This window comes from Chaetomium tenue, assembly GCF_020726465.1.
Source record: "Chaetomium tenue strain MPI-SDFR-AT-0079 chromosome Unknown F5144scaffold_4, whole genome shotgun sequence".
NCBI classification, from domain to species: Eukaryota; Fungi; Ascomycota; class Sordariomycetes; order Sordariales; family Chaetomiaceae; genus Chaetomium; species Chaetomium tenue.
The window spans coordinates 1,063,315-1,078,248 of record NW_027117332.1 but is presented as its reverse complement, the minus strand read 5'-3'; the positions used below and the strand labels follow the sequence as shown (position 1 = coordinate 1,078,248).

The window sequence follows — 14,934 nt, the reverse complement described above, 5'->3', positions numbered from 1 at the left end:
TGCTGCAAGGGTGCGAGACCCAGAATGCAGAGCGAGCAATGAGGGTAGCAACGGGGAAGATTACACCAGCCAGGGCACAGGGCACTGAGCGCTGAGCGGCTGGTTGGGTCTGGGGGCGGGTGGGGATCGCTAGGGGTCCAGGTACCGGCGAGTTGACATCGCGTGGGCGGGTACCTTGAAGCTAACGAGCTGAAACGGAGCCTGGCTCGGCAGCAACGGCGACAATAACCAGGCCTGGAGTTCTCGCCGCAAAAAACTGAATACGAGCAGGCCCAAGAAACACTCCGTTCTAAGCTAGTTAATTGATAATTCCCGGAAATACCTTCACGTAATCCATTGTAGGATCCTGCCGGCGCAAAACAATCACGGAGTGCTGAGATAGGGCGCTTCTCAGATGTTGGCGACGGGGAAGTGGGAGACGCGATGAACTGGATGAACTGGGGACGCAGCAAGCAAGGGCTTGCGGGCTGCCAGGCACCATCCCGCCATGCGAAAGTCCGTTGGTGGTGTCCAAAGGGGCAGCTGCTGGGCAAGGTGGCGGCGCGTGGCCCGGACCTGAAAATGGAGCGCAGAAGTATCAGGTACTTTTGACGAAACGGTTTTGCTGTGGTTCTCCCCGGCATTGACCAAGAAAATGAGGTATTGCAACCTTTCAATATCTGGGAATGGCATGCAAGAGCAACCCCACCTGCACCGTGCCAAGAATTAAAGCCCATGTGGTTGGTTCGCGCTGAAGGAGTACCCCACTCGCGGTGATATTGCTCAGTTACGCCATGCGCTGGATCCCTGCATCACGGCAAAAAGATCAATCTCAAAGCTTGCAGACGCGCGCAATTGCTTGTCAAAGGCCGCCTTCGTTCGGGTGCCGGCAAGCATTGAAGTGCCCTGACGAATTTGATGCATTCTGCAAGATCATGGTAGAAACACGTGCTGGCTCCCTTCCAACTATGTATCTCGCAGGGCAGAACCCGCTGATCCCCATTTATGAGCCAATGCAACACCGACGGTGGACTGCCGTGTTCCTGGCTCCCATCCCGAACCGCCAAGAAACACCGAGCGACAAACCGTCCGAGTCGCATTCCTCCGACGGGCCTCGCGCAAGCTGCAGCAGTTTGTTGTGCAGCAGCGCCGATATGGCGACGACCTCGCCGTTCCACGAGTTTATTGTTAATCACCTCTGGGTTCGTAACAAACGCTCACTGAGCTGTTATCGCGCCTCCTGGGCACCTACAGCTGCTGCTCCTGATGGTGGACAGCGCCAGCGACAATGTCACCTCCCCATCGCCCAATCCGGACTGGGCCCGGGGTGCGCGAATGGAGTTCCGATTTGAGGAACGCGTGGTTCAGAAGGGGGATGGAGGGCGTCTAACATCTGGGACGGTGGCTCCCTCTGGCCAAAAAAAGCCGAACTCGAAATGGGAGATGGAAAGAATGTAAGAAAAGAGAAGGAAATCAAGAAAAGAGAAAAGGTACAAACGAGAAAAGAAAGGTAAAGGAAACCGAGCAAAATAAGTCAAATAAAAGAAACTGAGTAGAGTAAAAGTAGATTTTGGTCTTCCGAATAGCTTTCTTTTTCTTTTTCGTTCCTCTCGTCAAAGGTTTCGTCGGCGCCGACAAGCACACTTAGAGTTCGGCGTTTTTTTGTCCACGGCGCGGGTGGTTTCCGTTGGCTAACCGAAATCCGGTTAATCAACCGGTATTGAGAATATTGTACAAACTATAGCCTACGGCCGCATATGCGATCCAGTTATTAGTCGCTGGGTCAAGCAATTTGGTTGCTTCCACCGGCAAAGACAACCGAGACGACAAGAGACTCCTCGTTTCGAAACGGCGTGGGCCGACGAAACGGAATGGTGGCTTTCTCCCTTCTCTGCAGGCCCAATTTCCCCAGGCCAGCCCAAACACGTGCAGCCGGTGTTCCCTTTTCGAACACCACGACACACATACCGAAAGGAGAATTGGCGGCGCAGCGTTCAAGCGTGCTGACATGCCCCCGGTTTAGGGCACAATTGGCAATGGGACTCAGAGTTCAGTTCCACATTACAAGCCGCCGCTCACCTGGAGCTGTTGCCTTGAAGAGCCTGGAATCTTGATTCCAACAATGAATCTGCAATGGCACGAGCCAGTCGTGTCTCCCTCAGAAACAACGGCTGTGCCGCTGAGGCTCTGATGCGGCGCTCACAGCAGCGGATTGTTCCTGCTTCCGCAGCTCAGCCTCCGCCAACATTAGTAGCACACATCGCCCATCGCTCATCGCTCATCGCCCATCGACGATCCCTGGGTGTCGTCATTCATGATTTGCGGGATCGTCGAGCCAAATAAAGTTCAACCACCCCACCAGTCAGGTCTCACCTTGCCAGCCTTACAAGACAAGGAATAAACTGGCTAGGTAGTTAGTTTGCCAGCAAACCAGGGGCAGCACGGTGCTGAGAAAACGATTCATCACCCACCACCCACCGAGAACCAAGTTCCAGAATCGCGACCCCAAATACCCGCCACAAGGCTGCATCTGACAGGATCTCAGGTCCCCATTCAGGAACCAGGTCCAGCGCGTGGAACAGCCATCTGTGCCCCTCCCGCCGATTCCAAAATGCCGGTTCCTTCCACTGCCTTCCTCAATCGTCCTCCGCTTCCAGTCAGACCACGCGCGTGAGATGGGTGCGTGGGCTAAGCGCGCATGCGAGGGAAGAAGGATGGTTGGTCGCCGCAGACTACCTAACTAGTAACTAGAGTCTGAGTTCCGTCACCAACTGACTTGAACAAAACCCGCTAGCTCTCTGCGCCGCGAGGCACGAGTTCAACTCCCCGCCCGCAGGTCGTGCCAACAGTCAGTCATGAGACAGATCATCCGTTCTTTTGAGAGAAGCAGAAAGAGAAGACAGGTTTTATTTAGCAATTACGGATCTGTACCTCACACACTTTCAGCTTTCATCTGTGGGGTAGCAACCCGCCGTGCGATGAAGCGCAGCTGCAGGAACCATCACCAACAGGTGGTGACCTCTCCCCGGCAAGACCGGCTCGGCCGGGAGCTGTTTACGCAGGTTAGCCGTGTAGTTTACTGAGTAATGAGAAAATATCCAAGATGAGTGATCGCCAATATTGAAGATGTAAGTCGACTGTATGTCCAATTTTGGGTATATCTCACCACCTCCAACCAACCAAATTGACAACAAACACCACTCTCCAATCTCAAAATCATCCCCAAACCAACAAACAAACCCCAATCTCAAAAACCAGACACCCATCCACCCTCCACGCACCTTCAAGAAAGCAACAGCCCAACGGCGCCCCGTACGCCGCAAGACTTTGTGGATGGAACACGAAGCACGGCACAGACGGCAGCCACCACCACCACCCGCCCCCAACACCCCATTCAGCCTCACCGTCAACCCGCCCACCTCTGTCACCTCTCACCTGTAACCTGTAACCTGTCACCCGTCAACCGTCAACCTGTAACTCCCAACGCCCTTCCCCGCCCCACACCCACACTCACGAGAAGCTAAAGACGGATGTTTCAGCTTTGATCGCTTTGGCCCCTCGTTGTTCTTGATTGTATGTGGTTAGTGTCTTTCCAAGGATGGGTACCGATTATCCGGTATCCGCGCTTTGAGGGGGTGGGACTGCTGCTTTATTGTCCATTCGTATTATACCGTGCTCAATATAGCTGCCGGGCTCGGCGCGGTGGGGTCGTTCAAACGGGTTTCCACTTCCCCTACCGTTGATTTGCGGTGGGTGGTGTGTCGCCGTGTTTCGTTTCAACCCAACGCGGTTGCTTACTTATCTTATCATCACGCGCATGATAAGTCTCTCGAACTATGATTATGGCGAATGTGATAAGTAGTGATGGAGACTCTCGGTTTCTACTGAGTGTGTAGTCAAGATGTGACAGGCCACCTGCAAGGGGCCGCGGGCCTAGTCTGGCCGGCCTCGAATGGTGGCCCCTCGGCACGAAGCGAAAGGTCTCTTGAGGGTACGGCCTGGGGAGGGGAGGGTGAGGGGGGAGGCGGCCTGGACGGTTTGATCTTCGGAATGCCTGCCTCCCACGTTTTCGTCCGTTCGTTTTCTTTGTCCTGTAGCCTACCCAACGCCTAATGTAGGGCTGTGCTGCTATTCTCGGCTTCTTTGCTCGGCGGCGGCGGCGACGGCGGGTTTTGTTTAACCTTAGCTAATGGAAAACGTTCAACGTGTCGTGTACATCCGCCTCACTTATCTTTCAGCCACGGCCGCCATGGGGTGGGAGATATTAGCAGGTGTCTTAGCGGGATAGCCGTCAAGTGAATCAGCACCGACCCAAGCCCGGCGCCTACCTCGGCTTCCGGGATCGACCGGCCGGCTCTCGGAGCTGAAAGCGGCAACGACCGCTGGTCGAGCGTCCGCGCTGTGGGGGTTTCTGCATCGGTCTCGGCCCCGGAAGCTCTGGGTTGCTTTTTTCAGGCATGGCCAGGACTCATCACAAGCCATCGATCCCCATCCGAAGAACTGCAGGCCAGCGATTTTGTCAGTTGCCTTTTTTGACCCCCACTAGGTAAGCAGGCCCTCAGGGCTGAACACCAACGATTCGTGAGCCGGAAGCGAGCGAGCGGTTCATGTGTGAGCTGGCTGCTGTTATCCATGGCATTTGAATATTTCTTGATCCTCCGGCGGGTTCTCCGCTAGTTTCAGATCGGCCGAAAGTCATCGGGCAGCTCTTGGGCACTACTGTGACGGCAGATGCATGTGCGTGCCTCCCGCATCCACTTTCCCAGGACGCGCTAGGATGGGGTCAGGAAGTTGGGTTTTCCTCGTGCAATCCGTGGAGATTTTGTCCAACTCAAGACCAACTACGGCAGCCCGATCCGCCCCGGCCATCGGCATCGATCAGGCCGGCAGGATCTTGGTCTCCGCAGCGGCCTGCCGGTTCCTTGAGACGCAAGATTTGCCCATTCGGGTCTCTCCACGTGTCTCCCGGTCACATCTTACACACGATCTCGATGCCGCAAGCGCCCGAGACGATGTGCCGGTCTTCTGCTGCTTACCGCTACTTATTTCCCAACCGGCCTTGCACGGGCAGGGATTTTTCTCGACACTAACCTCGGCCTTGATCGACGAGAAGTCCGAAGACCAGATCAAAGCAACTGTGGAACAGGCAGAAGTCACGAGCAGGTGAGTGGCAGGTGAGGATGTCGTCCGACTCGCTGGCCCGGCGATCAGAAACCCCGAGACAGGCGTTTGCGGACTTGACAGTGGATGGTGGAGTGTCGTTTCTGCAAACAAGGGAACGCGAGCAAAACCTCGGGCAGAAAAAGGCGCAATGCCAGGCTCTTCTGCCCTACACGGGCAATCCGAAAATGCCAGGACAGTGAGATGTTTGGTTCAACGTGCCGTCCTGTACCAGCCCGAGACCAGTCATGGTCGAGATATCCGGGGTGAGATTCGGCATCCCTTGCACGTAGGGTAAGACACTGCAAATAATCGGTTGTGCAGATCGAGACATTGTATGCCATCGCCCGCACTGAACCCTTGGCCTGCGGCCGGGACTGGGCTTTCTCTAGCGAAGGGTGGGACAACGGATGATGTTGGTCTGTCATGTCTCTGGTCTCGTGTTCAGCGATATCTCATCTGCTTCTTGGTCGCCCGCCGGCGCCCCTCGGCTCGGCTCCTCGATCGGTAGACTGGTGGCCGGGAGCCAGGAACATCAGCGGGGAGCGACCAAGCTGGCGGGACCGCGCGGCTTCTAACAGCGTTAGGCACACGGGTAGAAAATGCCACCTTCGAACGATAGGAAGGGGTTCAGCCAACGACCAAAAGCCAGTCAGTTTTAGGACCAGGGGATGCAGATCTGGTAAGGCGGGAAACAGGCTGGTCTGGGGGGCTGCGAGCGACAGACGGACTACCTTTTGCATGCATGGTGGTTCGTTGGCCCTACGCACATACATGATAGGAGTAGGGGATGGCCAAGCCGCCACGGCAAGCCGCTCGTGGGTCGCGCGCCACCTGGCCTGCGCCCAACCTGCCTGTTGCCTCGTCGTCTGGCCAGCGCCAGATGCGGCCCGTCTTCGCTGCCATACTGCTGGTTAGTAGTTCGCTGTTTGCCCCCTCGCGTACGACATTGGGGCGGATAGAGTGCGCCGAGATAGATGGGGGATCTCACACGCATACGCTAACACGGATCGGAGTTGTCGAATGCTAGATACGGCCCGCACCCGAGCCGGGAAGGTACTTCGGACTCGAGCACATCTCCGACGACGGGCCAACAGTGAATCAGGGGGGGTTCACCGATTGTGTGAGAACGAGACTTCATTCCAATTCCAACGCTCCCCGTCGTTCCCCGCTTCCTTTTCCGGGCCCGCAATGCGTCGAGACGGGGCCCAAGGACGGTATGTGATGGGAGCACAGGGCGGGGCGGGTTGATGAAATGCCAAAAGCAAAGAATGGAACGAGGCCAGCAACGGCTCGGCGGCCTGGTCGGAGGATGGATGGAACTCTGCCTGTTGAACCATGTCTCTCTCTCTCCTCTTCGTCATCGTGGGCGGGCAGCCTACGATGGCCTATCTGCGGCCGGATCATGGATTATGGGCGCATAGGCTAACGCATGCAACCTTTTCGGCACACAGCTACGATCCACGGCAGGTTATTGGTGGTGGGAACGGTGATCGTGTTGGCAAGCTGCAAGATGCACTGGTCGATTCGCGCATGAGGGGGGTAGTGAGGGGGGTGAAGGAGATGCGAGAGTGGCTCAAAATGGGTGAAAATGTGTGAAGATGGGAGGGAAGGAGCCAGGGGTCCTGAAATCGAATGAACCTAACCCCACGGGAAACCCCGCGCTAAGATCTCTCTCTGCGGAACCACGCAGCCAACCGGGACCGGCGCTCTTGTTCGTGCAGGCAGTCGCCGACCACGACCAGACCAAACCCATGGCTCCTTCCGTCTACACCAATCCTCCTCCACGGAACCAACCCAAGTGCTACTAAGGTACCCGGCCTGCATCAGCACCCCAGACTAAAATTTGCAGGCGGTATTAGCTCCGGAGCGGGCCACCACTGACCGGTCATGGCCTGGCGATCTGCATAGGCAAAGCATTTTGTCTTGTCCCGCCCAAAAGTTTGTTTGTCTCGAGTACACTTGGTCGTGTGAGCCGCGTGACCCGAGGACAAGTACAAGTACCTTTTTCCCAACATGACCACGACCCGGTGGAATCACGCCCGGGGGAAACTTGAAGAATTTCCTTGTGCAAAAGCACTGGAAACTAGGTGCCCTGGCTAGGTACTGGCTACAGAGGAATAAATACGGCCAGTTGACACCCGTCTCTCCCAGTTCTTCCAAGTATAAATGTCCCCTCGTGCCATGCCAGCTTTCCTTTCCTCTCAAGCTAGAACAACAGTACCTACCTGAGGTAGCCAACACTCCCGTCATCAGCCCCTTCCATAGCAGACCTTTCACTTACTTCCATCAGCATCCACCCCTTTCTCTTCACAGTTCTCGTCTTATTTTTGCCACACTCGGCTCAAAGGGGCAAGAGAGCCTATCTCATAAAACCCGGCTGCCATCAGCACCTCCGTCGCCCATTACTGTTACTCGGGCTCAATGGGCGTAACACGAACAACTCACGTCGCGGGCAATGGCCCACAGCCCATCAAGGGCCAGACAGTCACGATTGAGTACACTGGCTGGCTAAAGGACACAAGCCAACCAAGCAACAAGGGAAAAGAGTGAGTGGCCATCCCCGGCCGTGTGCCGAAACTTTCTGCTAATACCTCGCTCTCGTAGATTTGACTCATCTGTTGGCGGGCCAGACTTTGTGACAAAAATCGGAATCGGGAGGCTTATCACGGGTAGGACCAACTCACTTTTAGACAGGAAACTGGCTGACACTGCACGCTAGGATGGGATGAGGCAGTTTTGGACATGAGGGTCGGCGAACAGGCAACCCTTGACATTACTAGGTAAGCTACCTACTTAACCCGTTGGCAATTAAGACTACCTACTCTACGGAAAAAGATTAGCTAACATTATTGTCGATAGTGACTATGGCTATGGGGAGAAGTAAGTACAACCACTAACATGGGACTCCAGCACTGGTGGTCCGAAATTCTCGGAACTAACCGCATCTCAGGGGCTTCCATGGTCATATTCCGCCGAATGCTGATCTAATCTTGTAAGTGAGGTGGCTTCCTTCTGGGTTAACTTCCTCGAATTTTGACCTGACATGTTTCAATAGTGACGTGCATCTCAAAGCGGTCGAATGATCTCCTAAGTTCCCGTTTCCGGTTTCTGATGAAAAGAATTCCGCACACATGGCTAGGCGTTTCTCGGGAAAACTTATTTCCTTCATGTCTTATGTTTTTCCTTTTCTAGCAAGAGGGCCTGATACACGCGCAAGCTTATTCCCATTTGAACCTTCGACATAACAATAGAACAGAAGAAGAAGGGGGGAGGCAGGCATACATTAGGATTCGAACTAGCAATTATCCATTAACACGTGCCTAAACTTGTCTCGGGGGTGTGTGTGTTCTTGATCCAGAAGGCCTATCGTCAACAACTAGGTAGGTATGTGCCACCGAAGGTATTAGAAGGGTTGCAAGATACCTATGTAGAATCATGAATTGCAGGGCCTTGGTTTGGTTCACAAGATTACAAGCAAGTGCCTTGAAGGGCAAGACGCAACTTGCTTATTAAAGCGCAACAAAGAGATATTTCTAATCATGATTAATTAAATTACCGGATCTAGTTAGCCACTGTCTTTATAGAGCTATTGTAGTGCATTACCCCACTCTGCCGTCACTTCCAGGCCGCCTGAGGCGGGGCTGAGTTGACTGCCTTGCACCTCGCATCCAACACCCTTCTCGCGCCTTCCACCACCATACATAGCAACCACGATTACCAAAAGCCAAACCTTTCCTTCCCATTTCCACCATAAATCGAAACAACCTCGCCAAACTGGGGAAGCGCAAGGTATCCGACGGGGATTTGTCCATTTCCCTCAAACGAACCATGACTGTGAGTTGCACTCTACACTTTCCCGGTCAAACAGCCCCTCGATCGTCAAACCCAGGGCTGCGTCACGGAGTACACATCTTAGGCCGGGATCTCAGCTCTAGTATCTACCGGGGAAACTCTACCGTGGCAACTCTAGTGTGACGCATCTTCCAGGGGCATTTGGCAAATCATCACTGTTACCGGCAAACGCTCTAACGATGAGTTCGCAGGACAAGAAGAAGCCGGGTGAGGTCGACCTCGTCACCAGGATGCAGGTGGACGAGTCGGTCGTGGGGTCAAACGACATCGACGAATCCCTCTACAGCCGACAGCTATATGTCCTTGGCCACGAGGCTATGAAGCGCATGAGCGCTTCGAATGTGCTCATCGTTGGTCTCAAGGGCCTCGGTGTCGAGATCGCCAAGAACATCGCCCTTGCGGGTGTCAAGAGCCTCACCCTTCACGACCCGGCGCCGGTCGCCATTGCGGATCTCTCCTCCCAGTTCTTCCTCCGCGCCGAGGATGTCGGCAAACCCCGCGATCAGACCACCGCTCCCCGGGTTGCTGAGCTCAACGCGTACACACCTGTGCGCATCCACGAGTCTGCGAGGTACGTAAAATGCGGTCCTGCCAATACCAGACCAAGCGCAGTATGTGCTAACTGACGTTTCTGTGCAGCCTCGGCGAGAATCTTTCACAGTTCGATCAATATCAAGTCGTCGTCCTCACAAACACACCTCAACACATCCAACAGACTGTCGGCGACTACTGTCACGAGAAGGGCATCTACTTCATTGTAGCTGACACCTTTGGTCTCTTCGGCTCGGTGTTCTGCGACTTTGGCAAGAACTTCACCATTATCGACGCGACCGGCGAGAACCCACTGAACGGCATTGTTGCTGGCATCGATGAGACGGGTCTGGTCTCCGCCCTAGACGAGACTCGTCACGGACTTGAAGATGGGGACTACGTGACATTCTCCGAGGTGGAAGGCATGGAAGCCTTGAATGGCTGCGAGCCGCGGAAGGTTACAGTCAAGGGGCCCTACACTTTCTCGATCGGCGACGTATCCGGCCTCGGCCACTACAAGCGGGGTGGGTTGTACCAGCAGGTCAAGATGCCCAAGTTTATCGACTTCAAGGGCATCAGCGCCGCCTTGAAGGACCCCGAATTCGTCATCTCCGATTTTGCCAAATTCGACCGGCCTCAACAACTCCACATTGGTATTCAGATGCTGCACGCTTTTGCACGGACCCATGGCCGTCTCCCCCGGCCGATGAACGAGGAAGATGCGCTCGAAATCGTCAATTCCGCCAAACAGTTTGCCCAGACCGAAGGCATCGAAGTGGAGTTTGACGAGAAGCTGCTGAAGGAGCTGAGCTACCAGGCAACGGGTGATCTCAGCCCGATGGCCGCATTCTTTGGTGGCCTCACTGCTCAGGAGGCGCTAAAGGCTGTGTCGGGGAAGTTCCACCCGGTAAAGCAGTTCATGTATGTCGACTCTTTGGAGTCTCTCCCCACAGGGGTCACCCGTTCCGAGGAGTCGTGCAAGCCGACCGGCTCCCGCTACGATGGTCAGATCGCAGTGTTTGGGCGTGAGTTCCAGGAGAAGATTGCAAACATGAAGCAGTTCCTGGTTGGTGCCGGAGCGATCGGCTGTGAGATGCTCAAGAACTGGGCGATGATCGGTCTCGGGACTGGGCCCAACGGCCAAATCACGGTGACCGATATGGACTCGATCGAGAAGAGCAACCTGAACCGACAATTCCTGTTCCGAACTAAGGACGTGGGCAAGATGAAGAGCGAGTGCGCTGCGAAGGCGGCTCAGACGATGAACCCTGACCTCGAGGGCCGCATTGTCACTCTGAAGGAGCGAGTCGGTCCCGATACGGAGGGCATTTTCAACGAGGAGTTTTGGCATAGCCTGGATGGCGTGACCAACGCTCTAGATAACGTGGAGGCGAGAACATATATCGACAGGCGATGCGTGTTCTTCCACAAGCCCCTGCTAGAAAGCGGTACTCTAGGGACCAAGGGCAACACTCAAGTCGTCCTCCCACTGCTGACTGAGTCGTACTCGTCGTCCCAGGACCCGCCGGAGCAGTCATTCCCCATGTGCACACTCCGAAGCTTCCCCAACAGGATCGAGCACACCATCGCCTGGTCGCGAGAGCTGTTTGATAGCTCATTCGTGGTGCCGGCCGAGACGGCGAACCTCTACCTCACCCAACCCAACTACCTGGAGACGACGGCGGCACTTGGCGGCAACCAGAAGGGTACTTTGCAAATGCTGTTGGACTTTTTGAAAAACGAGCGCGCTCTCACGTTTGAGGACTGCGTTCAATGGGCCCGCATGCTGTTCGAGAAGCAGTACAACAATGCGATCCAACAACTCCTGTACAACTTCCCCAAGGACTCGGTCTCGTCGACTGGTACTCCGTTCTGGTCGGGCCCCAAGCGCGCGCCGGACCCGCTCAAGTTCGACCCTGAGAACAAGACGCACTTCTCATTCGTTGAAGCGGCGACCAACCTGCACGCTTTCAACTACAACATCAACGTCAAGGGAAAGACCAGGCAGGACTACCTCCAAGCCTTGGATGCGATGATTGTTCCGGACTTCTCACCAGACTCCAACGTTAAGATCCAGGCCGATGATAAGGAAGCTGTAAGTGATGGCTGAGGTTCGGAATTAAAATGAAGGCGGTGGCTAACATCAACCAGGACCCGAACGCTGGTGCTTTTGATGACGAGGCTGAGCTGCAAAAGCTCGTGGATGCGTTGCCGGAGCCGAAGACGCTCGCCGGTTTCCAGCTGACGCCGGTGGAGTTTGAGAAGGACGACGACACGAACTATCACATTGATTTCATCACAGCCGCCAGCAACCTGCGGGCCGAGAATTACAAGATTGAGCAGGCGGATCGCCACAAGACCAAGTTCATCGCGGGCAAGATCATCCCGGCGATTGCGACGACCACGGCGCTGGTCACGGGCTTGGTGGTTCTGGAGCTGTACAAGATCATTGACGGCAAGACGGACATTGAGCAGTACAAGAATGGTTTCATCAACCTGGCGCTGCCGTTCTTTGGCTTCAGCGAGCCGATTGCCAGCCCTAAAGTGGAGTACAAGGGCCCCAACGGCAAGGTGACGCTGGACAAGATCTGGGACCGGTTCGAGGTTGACAACATCACGCTCCAGGAGCTGCTCGATGATTTCGAGAAGCGCGGCCTCACGGTCGCCATGTTGAGCTCTGGTGTCAGCCTGCTGTTTGCGGCCTTCTTCCCGCCGGCCAAGCAGAAGGACAAGTTCGGCATGAAGCTGAGCGAGCTGGTTGAGTCGGTTACGAAGAAGCCGATCCCCGCGCATCAGAAGGAGCTCATCTTTGAGGTGGTCACAGAGGATGTTGACGGCGAGGATGTCGAGGTGCCGTACATCAAGGCCAAGATTCGGTAGAGGTGAAATAAGGGGTGGGGGATGTGATGGGATGGATGGGACTGTAGATTGCGATGAGTGCGAAGACTTACACGGCTAGTACTGGAAGAAAATAGACCTCGTGTTTGTTATGTACGGCCTTCTGTAGCTTACTCACTTTTACATGTGGGCGTTGGCCAGACCAGCCTAACGGCAACGGCCATAGGTATGACTGGTTGAGTGGCATATCCATTTTATGGTGTTAGATTAGCTGCATTGCGATATCTCAAAGCCTTACTCATCACCATGCACCACGGGTGGAGAGCTTTGGCGTCGAGGTCTTGGGATTACGTCACTATTTGTCAGTTTCTCAACGTGAAGCCAACTGCTGTGGGTATGCGAAGCCCTTAAAAGATGGCTCAACTGATGAAAGACAGTGGGGATTACCAACGTTCGTCTGATGTGTCCGGCCTGAATAATGCAAGTCTAAGCAGCTGTTGTTGTAAGTATGTACCATGTAGGGGTATTATTACCACTTACTTATACATGGCTTTTAAAGCTGGCAGACCGACCTAATGCAGTAACTCCAGCAGCTTGTAATAACCAACCCCTCTCTCCTCATCCTCATGAACTTAAGAAGTGGTGCTCGCCCACTTGTCGAGTCCTTCTCGCCACTTTTTGGGAAACCATCATCGCTTTTTGTTTCAACAGTTTACCACCAGTCTCGAAACTTTGCATCATCACGAGCAACCAAATCCATACCCGGGCTGACATCTCGCTATTCATTCACAAAACAAACACCAAGACTCACCCACATCGCAACCATGGCAAGTCCACCTCCCAACCTCACACCCCTTCATCCGACCCCCCAGATCCGACAGAATATACATACACACACCTACCATCCCATCTAGTCCAATCCAATCCAATCTAACCAACCCCCCCCCCTCCCAACTAACCCCATCCCCTTCTCTCCAGGCGACCAAGGATACCCCTTCCACCACGACAGCCGGCAAGATCACCGACTGGGTCCTGCCCAGCGACAAGTCGGGCGAGTTCAAGCGCCAGCAGAGCTCGTTCCGCAACTGGATCTCGAGCGAGCCGGGCGCCCAGTTCCCGCCGGAGAAGGGCAGGTATCACTTGTATGTGAGCTATGCTTGTCCGTGGGTGAGTACTCCTTTTTAGTTTTTTTGGGGGGGTGGAGGGTGGGAGGGTGGGAGGGTGTCAGGGGCTGATGTTTATGGGATGGCGCTGCTTGGTAGGCCAACCGCACGCTCATTGCGCGCAAGCTCAAGGGGCTGGAGGATGTCATTTCGTTTTCGGCAGTGCATTGGCATATGGGGCCGAAGGGTAAGCCGCCCCTCCTCTCTATTACTCACTGTCTGTGATGGACATTCCACTAACGATTGGACTTAGGCTGGCGCTTCCCAACCGCCGAGGACACCGACGCGGCCGGGGAGAACGTCACCCCCGACCCTGTCCCCGGCCACGAGAGCTTCACCCACCTGCGCGACCTCTACTTTTCGGTGAACCCTTCGTATGAGGGCCGCTTCACCGTGCCCGTGCTGTACGACATCAAGACGCAGACCATCGTCAACAACGAGAGCAGCGAGATCCTGCGCATGTTGGGCACCGAGGTTAGTTACACTAGGACTGGTCTTATTCCCTCTCTTAAGGGCGGCCGGTTATTGACAGAGCCTGGGGGGGTAGTTCAACAGCCTCATCGACGAAAAGTACCGCCAGATCGAGTTCTATCCGGAGGCGCTCCGCACGCAGATCGACGAGGCCCATGAGTGGCAGTACGACAAGATCAACAACGGCGTGTACAAGTCGGGCTTCGCCACCACCCAGGAGGCGTACGAGCGCAATGTGGTTGCCCTGTTTGAGGCGCTGGACCGCGCCGAGGAGCACCTGAAGAAGACCGCGGCCGACGGGCCCTACTGGTTCGGCCAGACCCTGACTGAGGTCGATATCCGGCTGTGAGTGCACCCCTGGCTTAACCCTGAAACCAACAACCAGTGCTGATGCATGTCCCCCCCGAATAGGTTTGTGACCATCATCCGGTTCGACGTAAGTGACACCCCCCTTTTCCCTTCCGTCCCCCGAACCAAACCCACCCAACTAACCCCCCCCCCTCCCCAGCCCGTCTACGTCCAACACTTCAAATGCAACATCCGCGACATCCGCTCCGGCTACCCCGCCCTGCATAACTGGATGCGGCACCTGTACTGGGACCTGCCGGCCTTCCGCGACACGACCAACTTCCTGCACATCAAGAACCACTACACGCGCTCCCACACCCAGATCAACCCGCTGTCCATCACTCCGCTAGGACCCGTGCCGGATGTGCTGCCGTTGGGGGAGGAGGTCGCTGCGGCTGCGAGGAAATGAAGTGTTGTTGTTTGTCTGTGGGGGGAGGGAAGGAAAGGGGGTTTTGAGGGGGGAGTTGGGGAGGGGGGGGGGTTGAGATAGTCGCGAATATGCAAGTGGAGTTGTGGAATTGAAATAGTAAAAGACATAAAAATATCATTGAGTGGATATATTTTCTTCGTTACATCAAATCAAAGAAGA

At 55.1% G+C, this 14,934-nt stretch overlaps 4 protein-coding genes across 4 annotated transcripts; all 4 read left to right on the top strand.

Annotated features, from left to right (window-relative positions):
• Positions 1 to 4,436: 4,436 nt before the first annotated feature.
• On the top strand, positions 4,437 to 5,717 carry F5144DRAFT_547662 (uncharacterized protein; the record flags this gene model as incomplete). Its single annotated transcript, XM_066787485.1, has 7 exons — positions 4,437 to 4,497; positions 4,657 to 4,716; positions 4,830 to 5,142; positions 5,255 to 5,338; positions 5,375 to 5,405; positions 5,464 to 5,537; positions 5,588 to 5,717. 7 exons carry the CDS (start codon positions 4,437 to 4,439, stop codon positions 5,715 to 5,717), a joined length of 753 nt encoding a protein of 250 aa, XP_066642712.1.
• A 1,846-nt stretch (positions 5,718 to 7,563) lies between these two features.
• F5144DRAFT_547661 (uncharacterized protein) lies at positions 7,564 to 8,225 on the top strand (the record flags this gene model as incomplete). Its single annotated transcript, XM_066787484.1, has 6 exons — positions 7,564 to 7,688; positions 7,747 to 7,811; positions 7,862 to 7,922; positions 7,978 to 8,022; positions 8,093 to 8,134; positions 8,198 to 8,225. 6 exons carry the CDS (start codon positions 7,564 to 7,566, stop codon positions 8,223 to 8,225), a joined length of 366 nt encoding a protein of 121 aa, XP_066642711.1.
• Positions 8,226 to 8,801: 576 nt separating this feature from the next.
• Positions 8,802 to 12,738, top strand: F5144DRAFT_571524 (uncharacterized protein). Its single transcript, XM_066788838.1, has 4 exons — positions 8,802 to 8,976; positions 9,186 to 9,565; positions 9,634 to 11,620; positions 11,677 to 12,738. Exons 1-4 carry the CDS (start codon positions 8,971 to 8,973, stop codon positions 12,403 to 12,405), a joined length of 3,102 nt encoding a protein of 1,033 aa, XP_066642710.1. The 5' UTR covers positions 8,802 to 8,970; the 3' UTR covers positions 12,406 to 12,738.
• On the top strand, positions 12,739 to 14,808 carry F5144DRAFT_571521 (glutathione S-transferase). Its single transcript, XM_066788837.1, has 8 exons — positions 12,739 to 12,865; positions 12,923 to 13,190; positions 13,342 to 13,530; positions 13,626 to 13,713; positions 13,780 to 14,000; positions 14,074 to 14,342; positions 14,409 to 14,433; positions 14,506 to 14,808. The coding sequence occupies exons 2-8, from the start codon at positions 12,990 to 12,992 to the stop codon at positions 14,752 to 14,754; spliced, it is 1,242 nt and encodes a 413-aa protein (XP_066642709.1). The 5' UTR covers positions 12,739 to 12,865; positions 12,923 to 12,989; the 3' UTR covers positions 14,755 to 14,808.
• Positions 14,809 to 14,934: the final 126 nt, after the last annotated feature.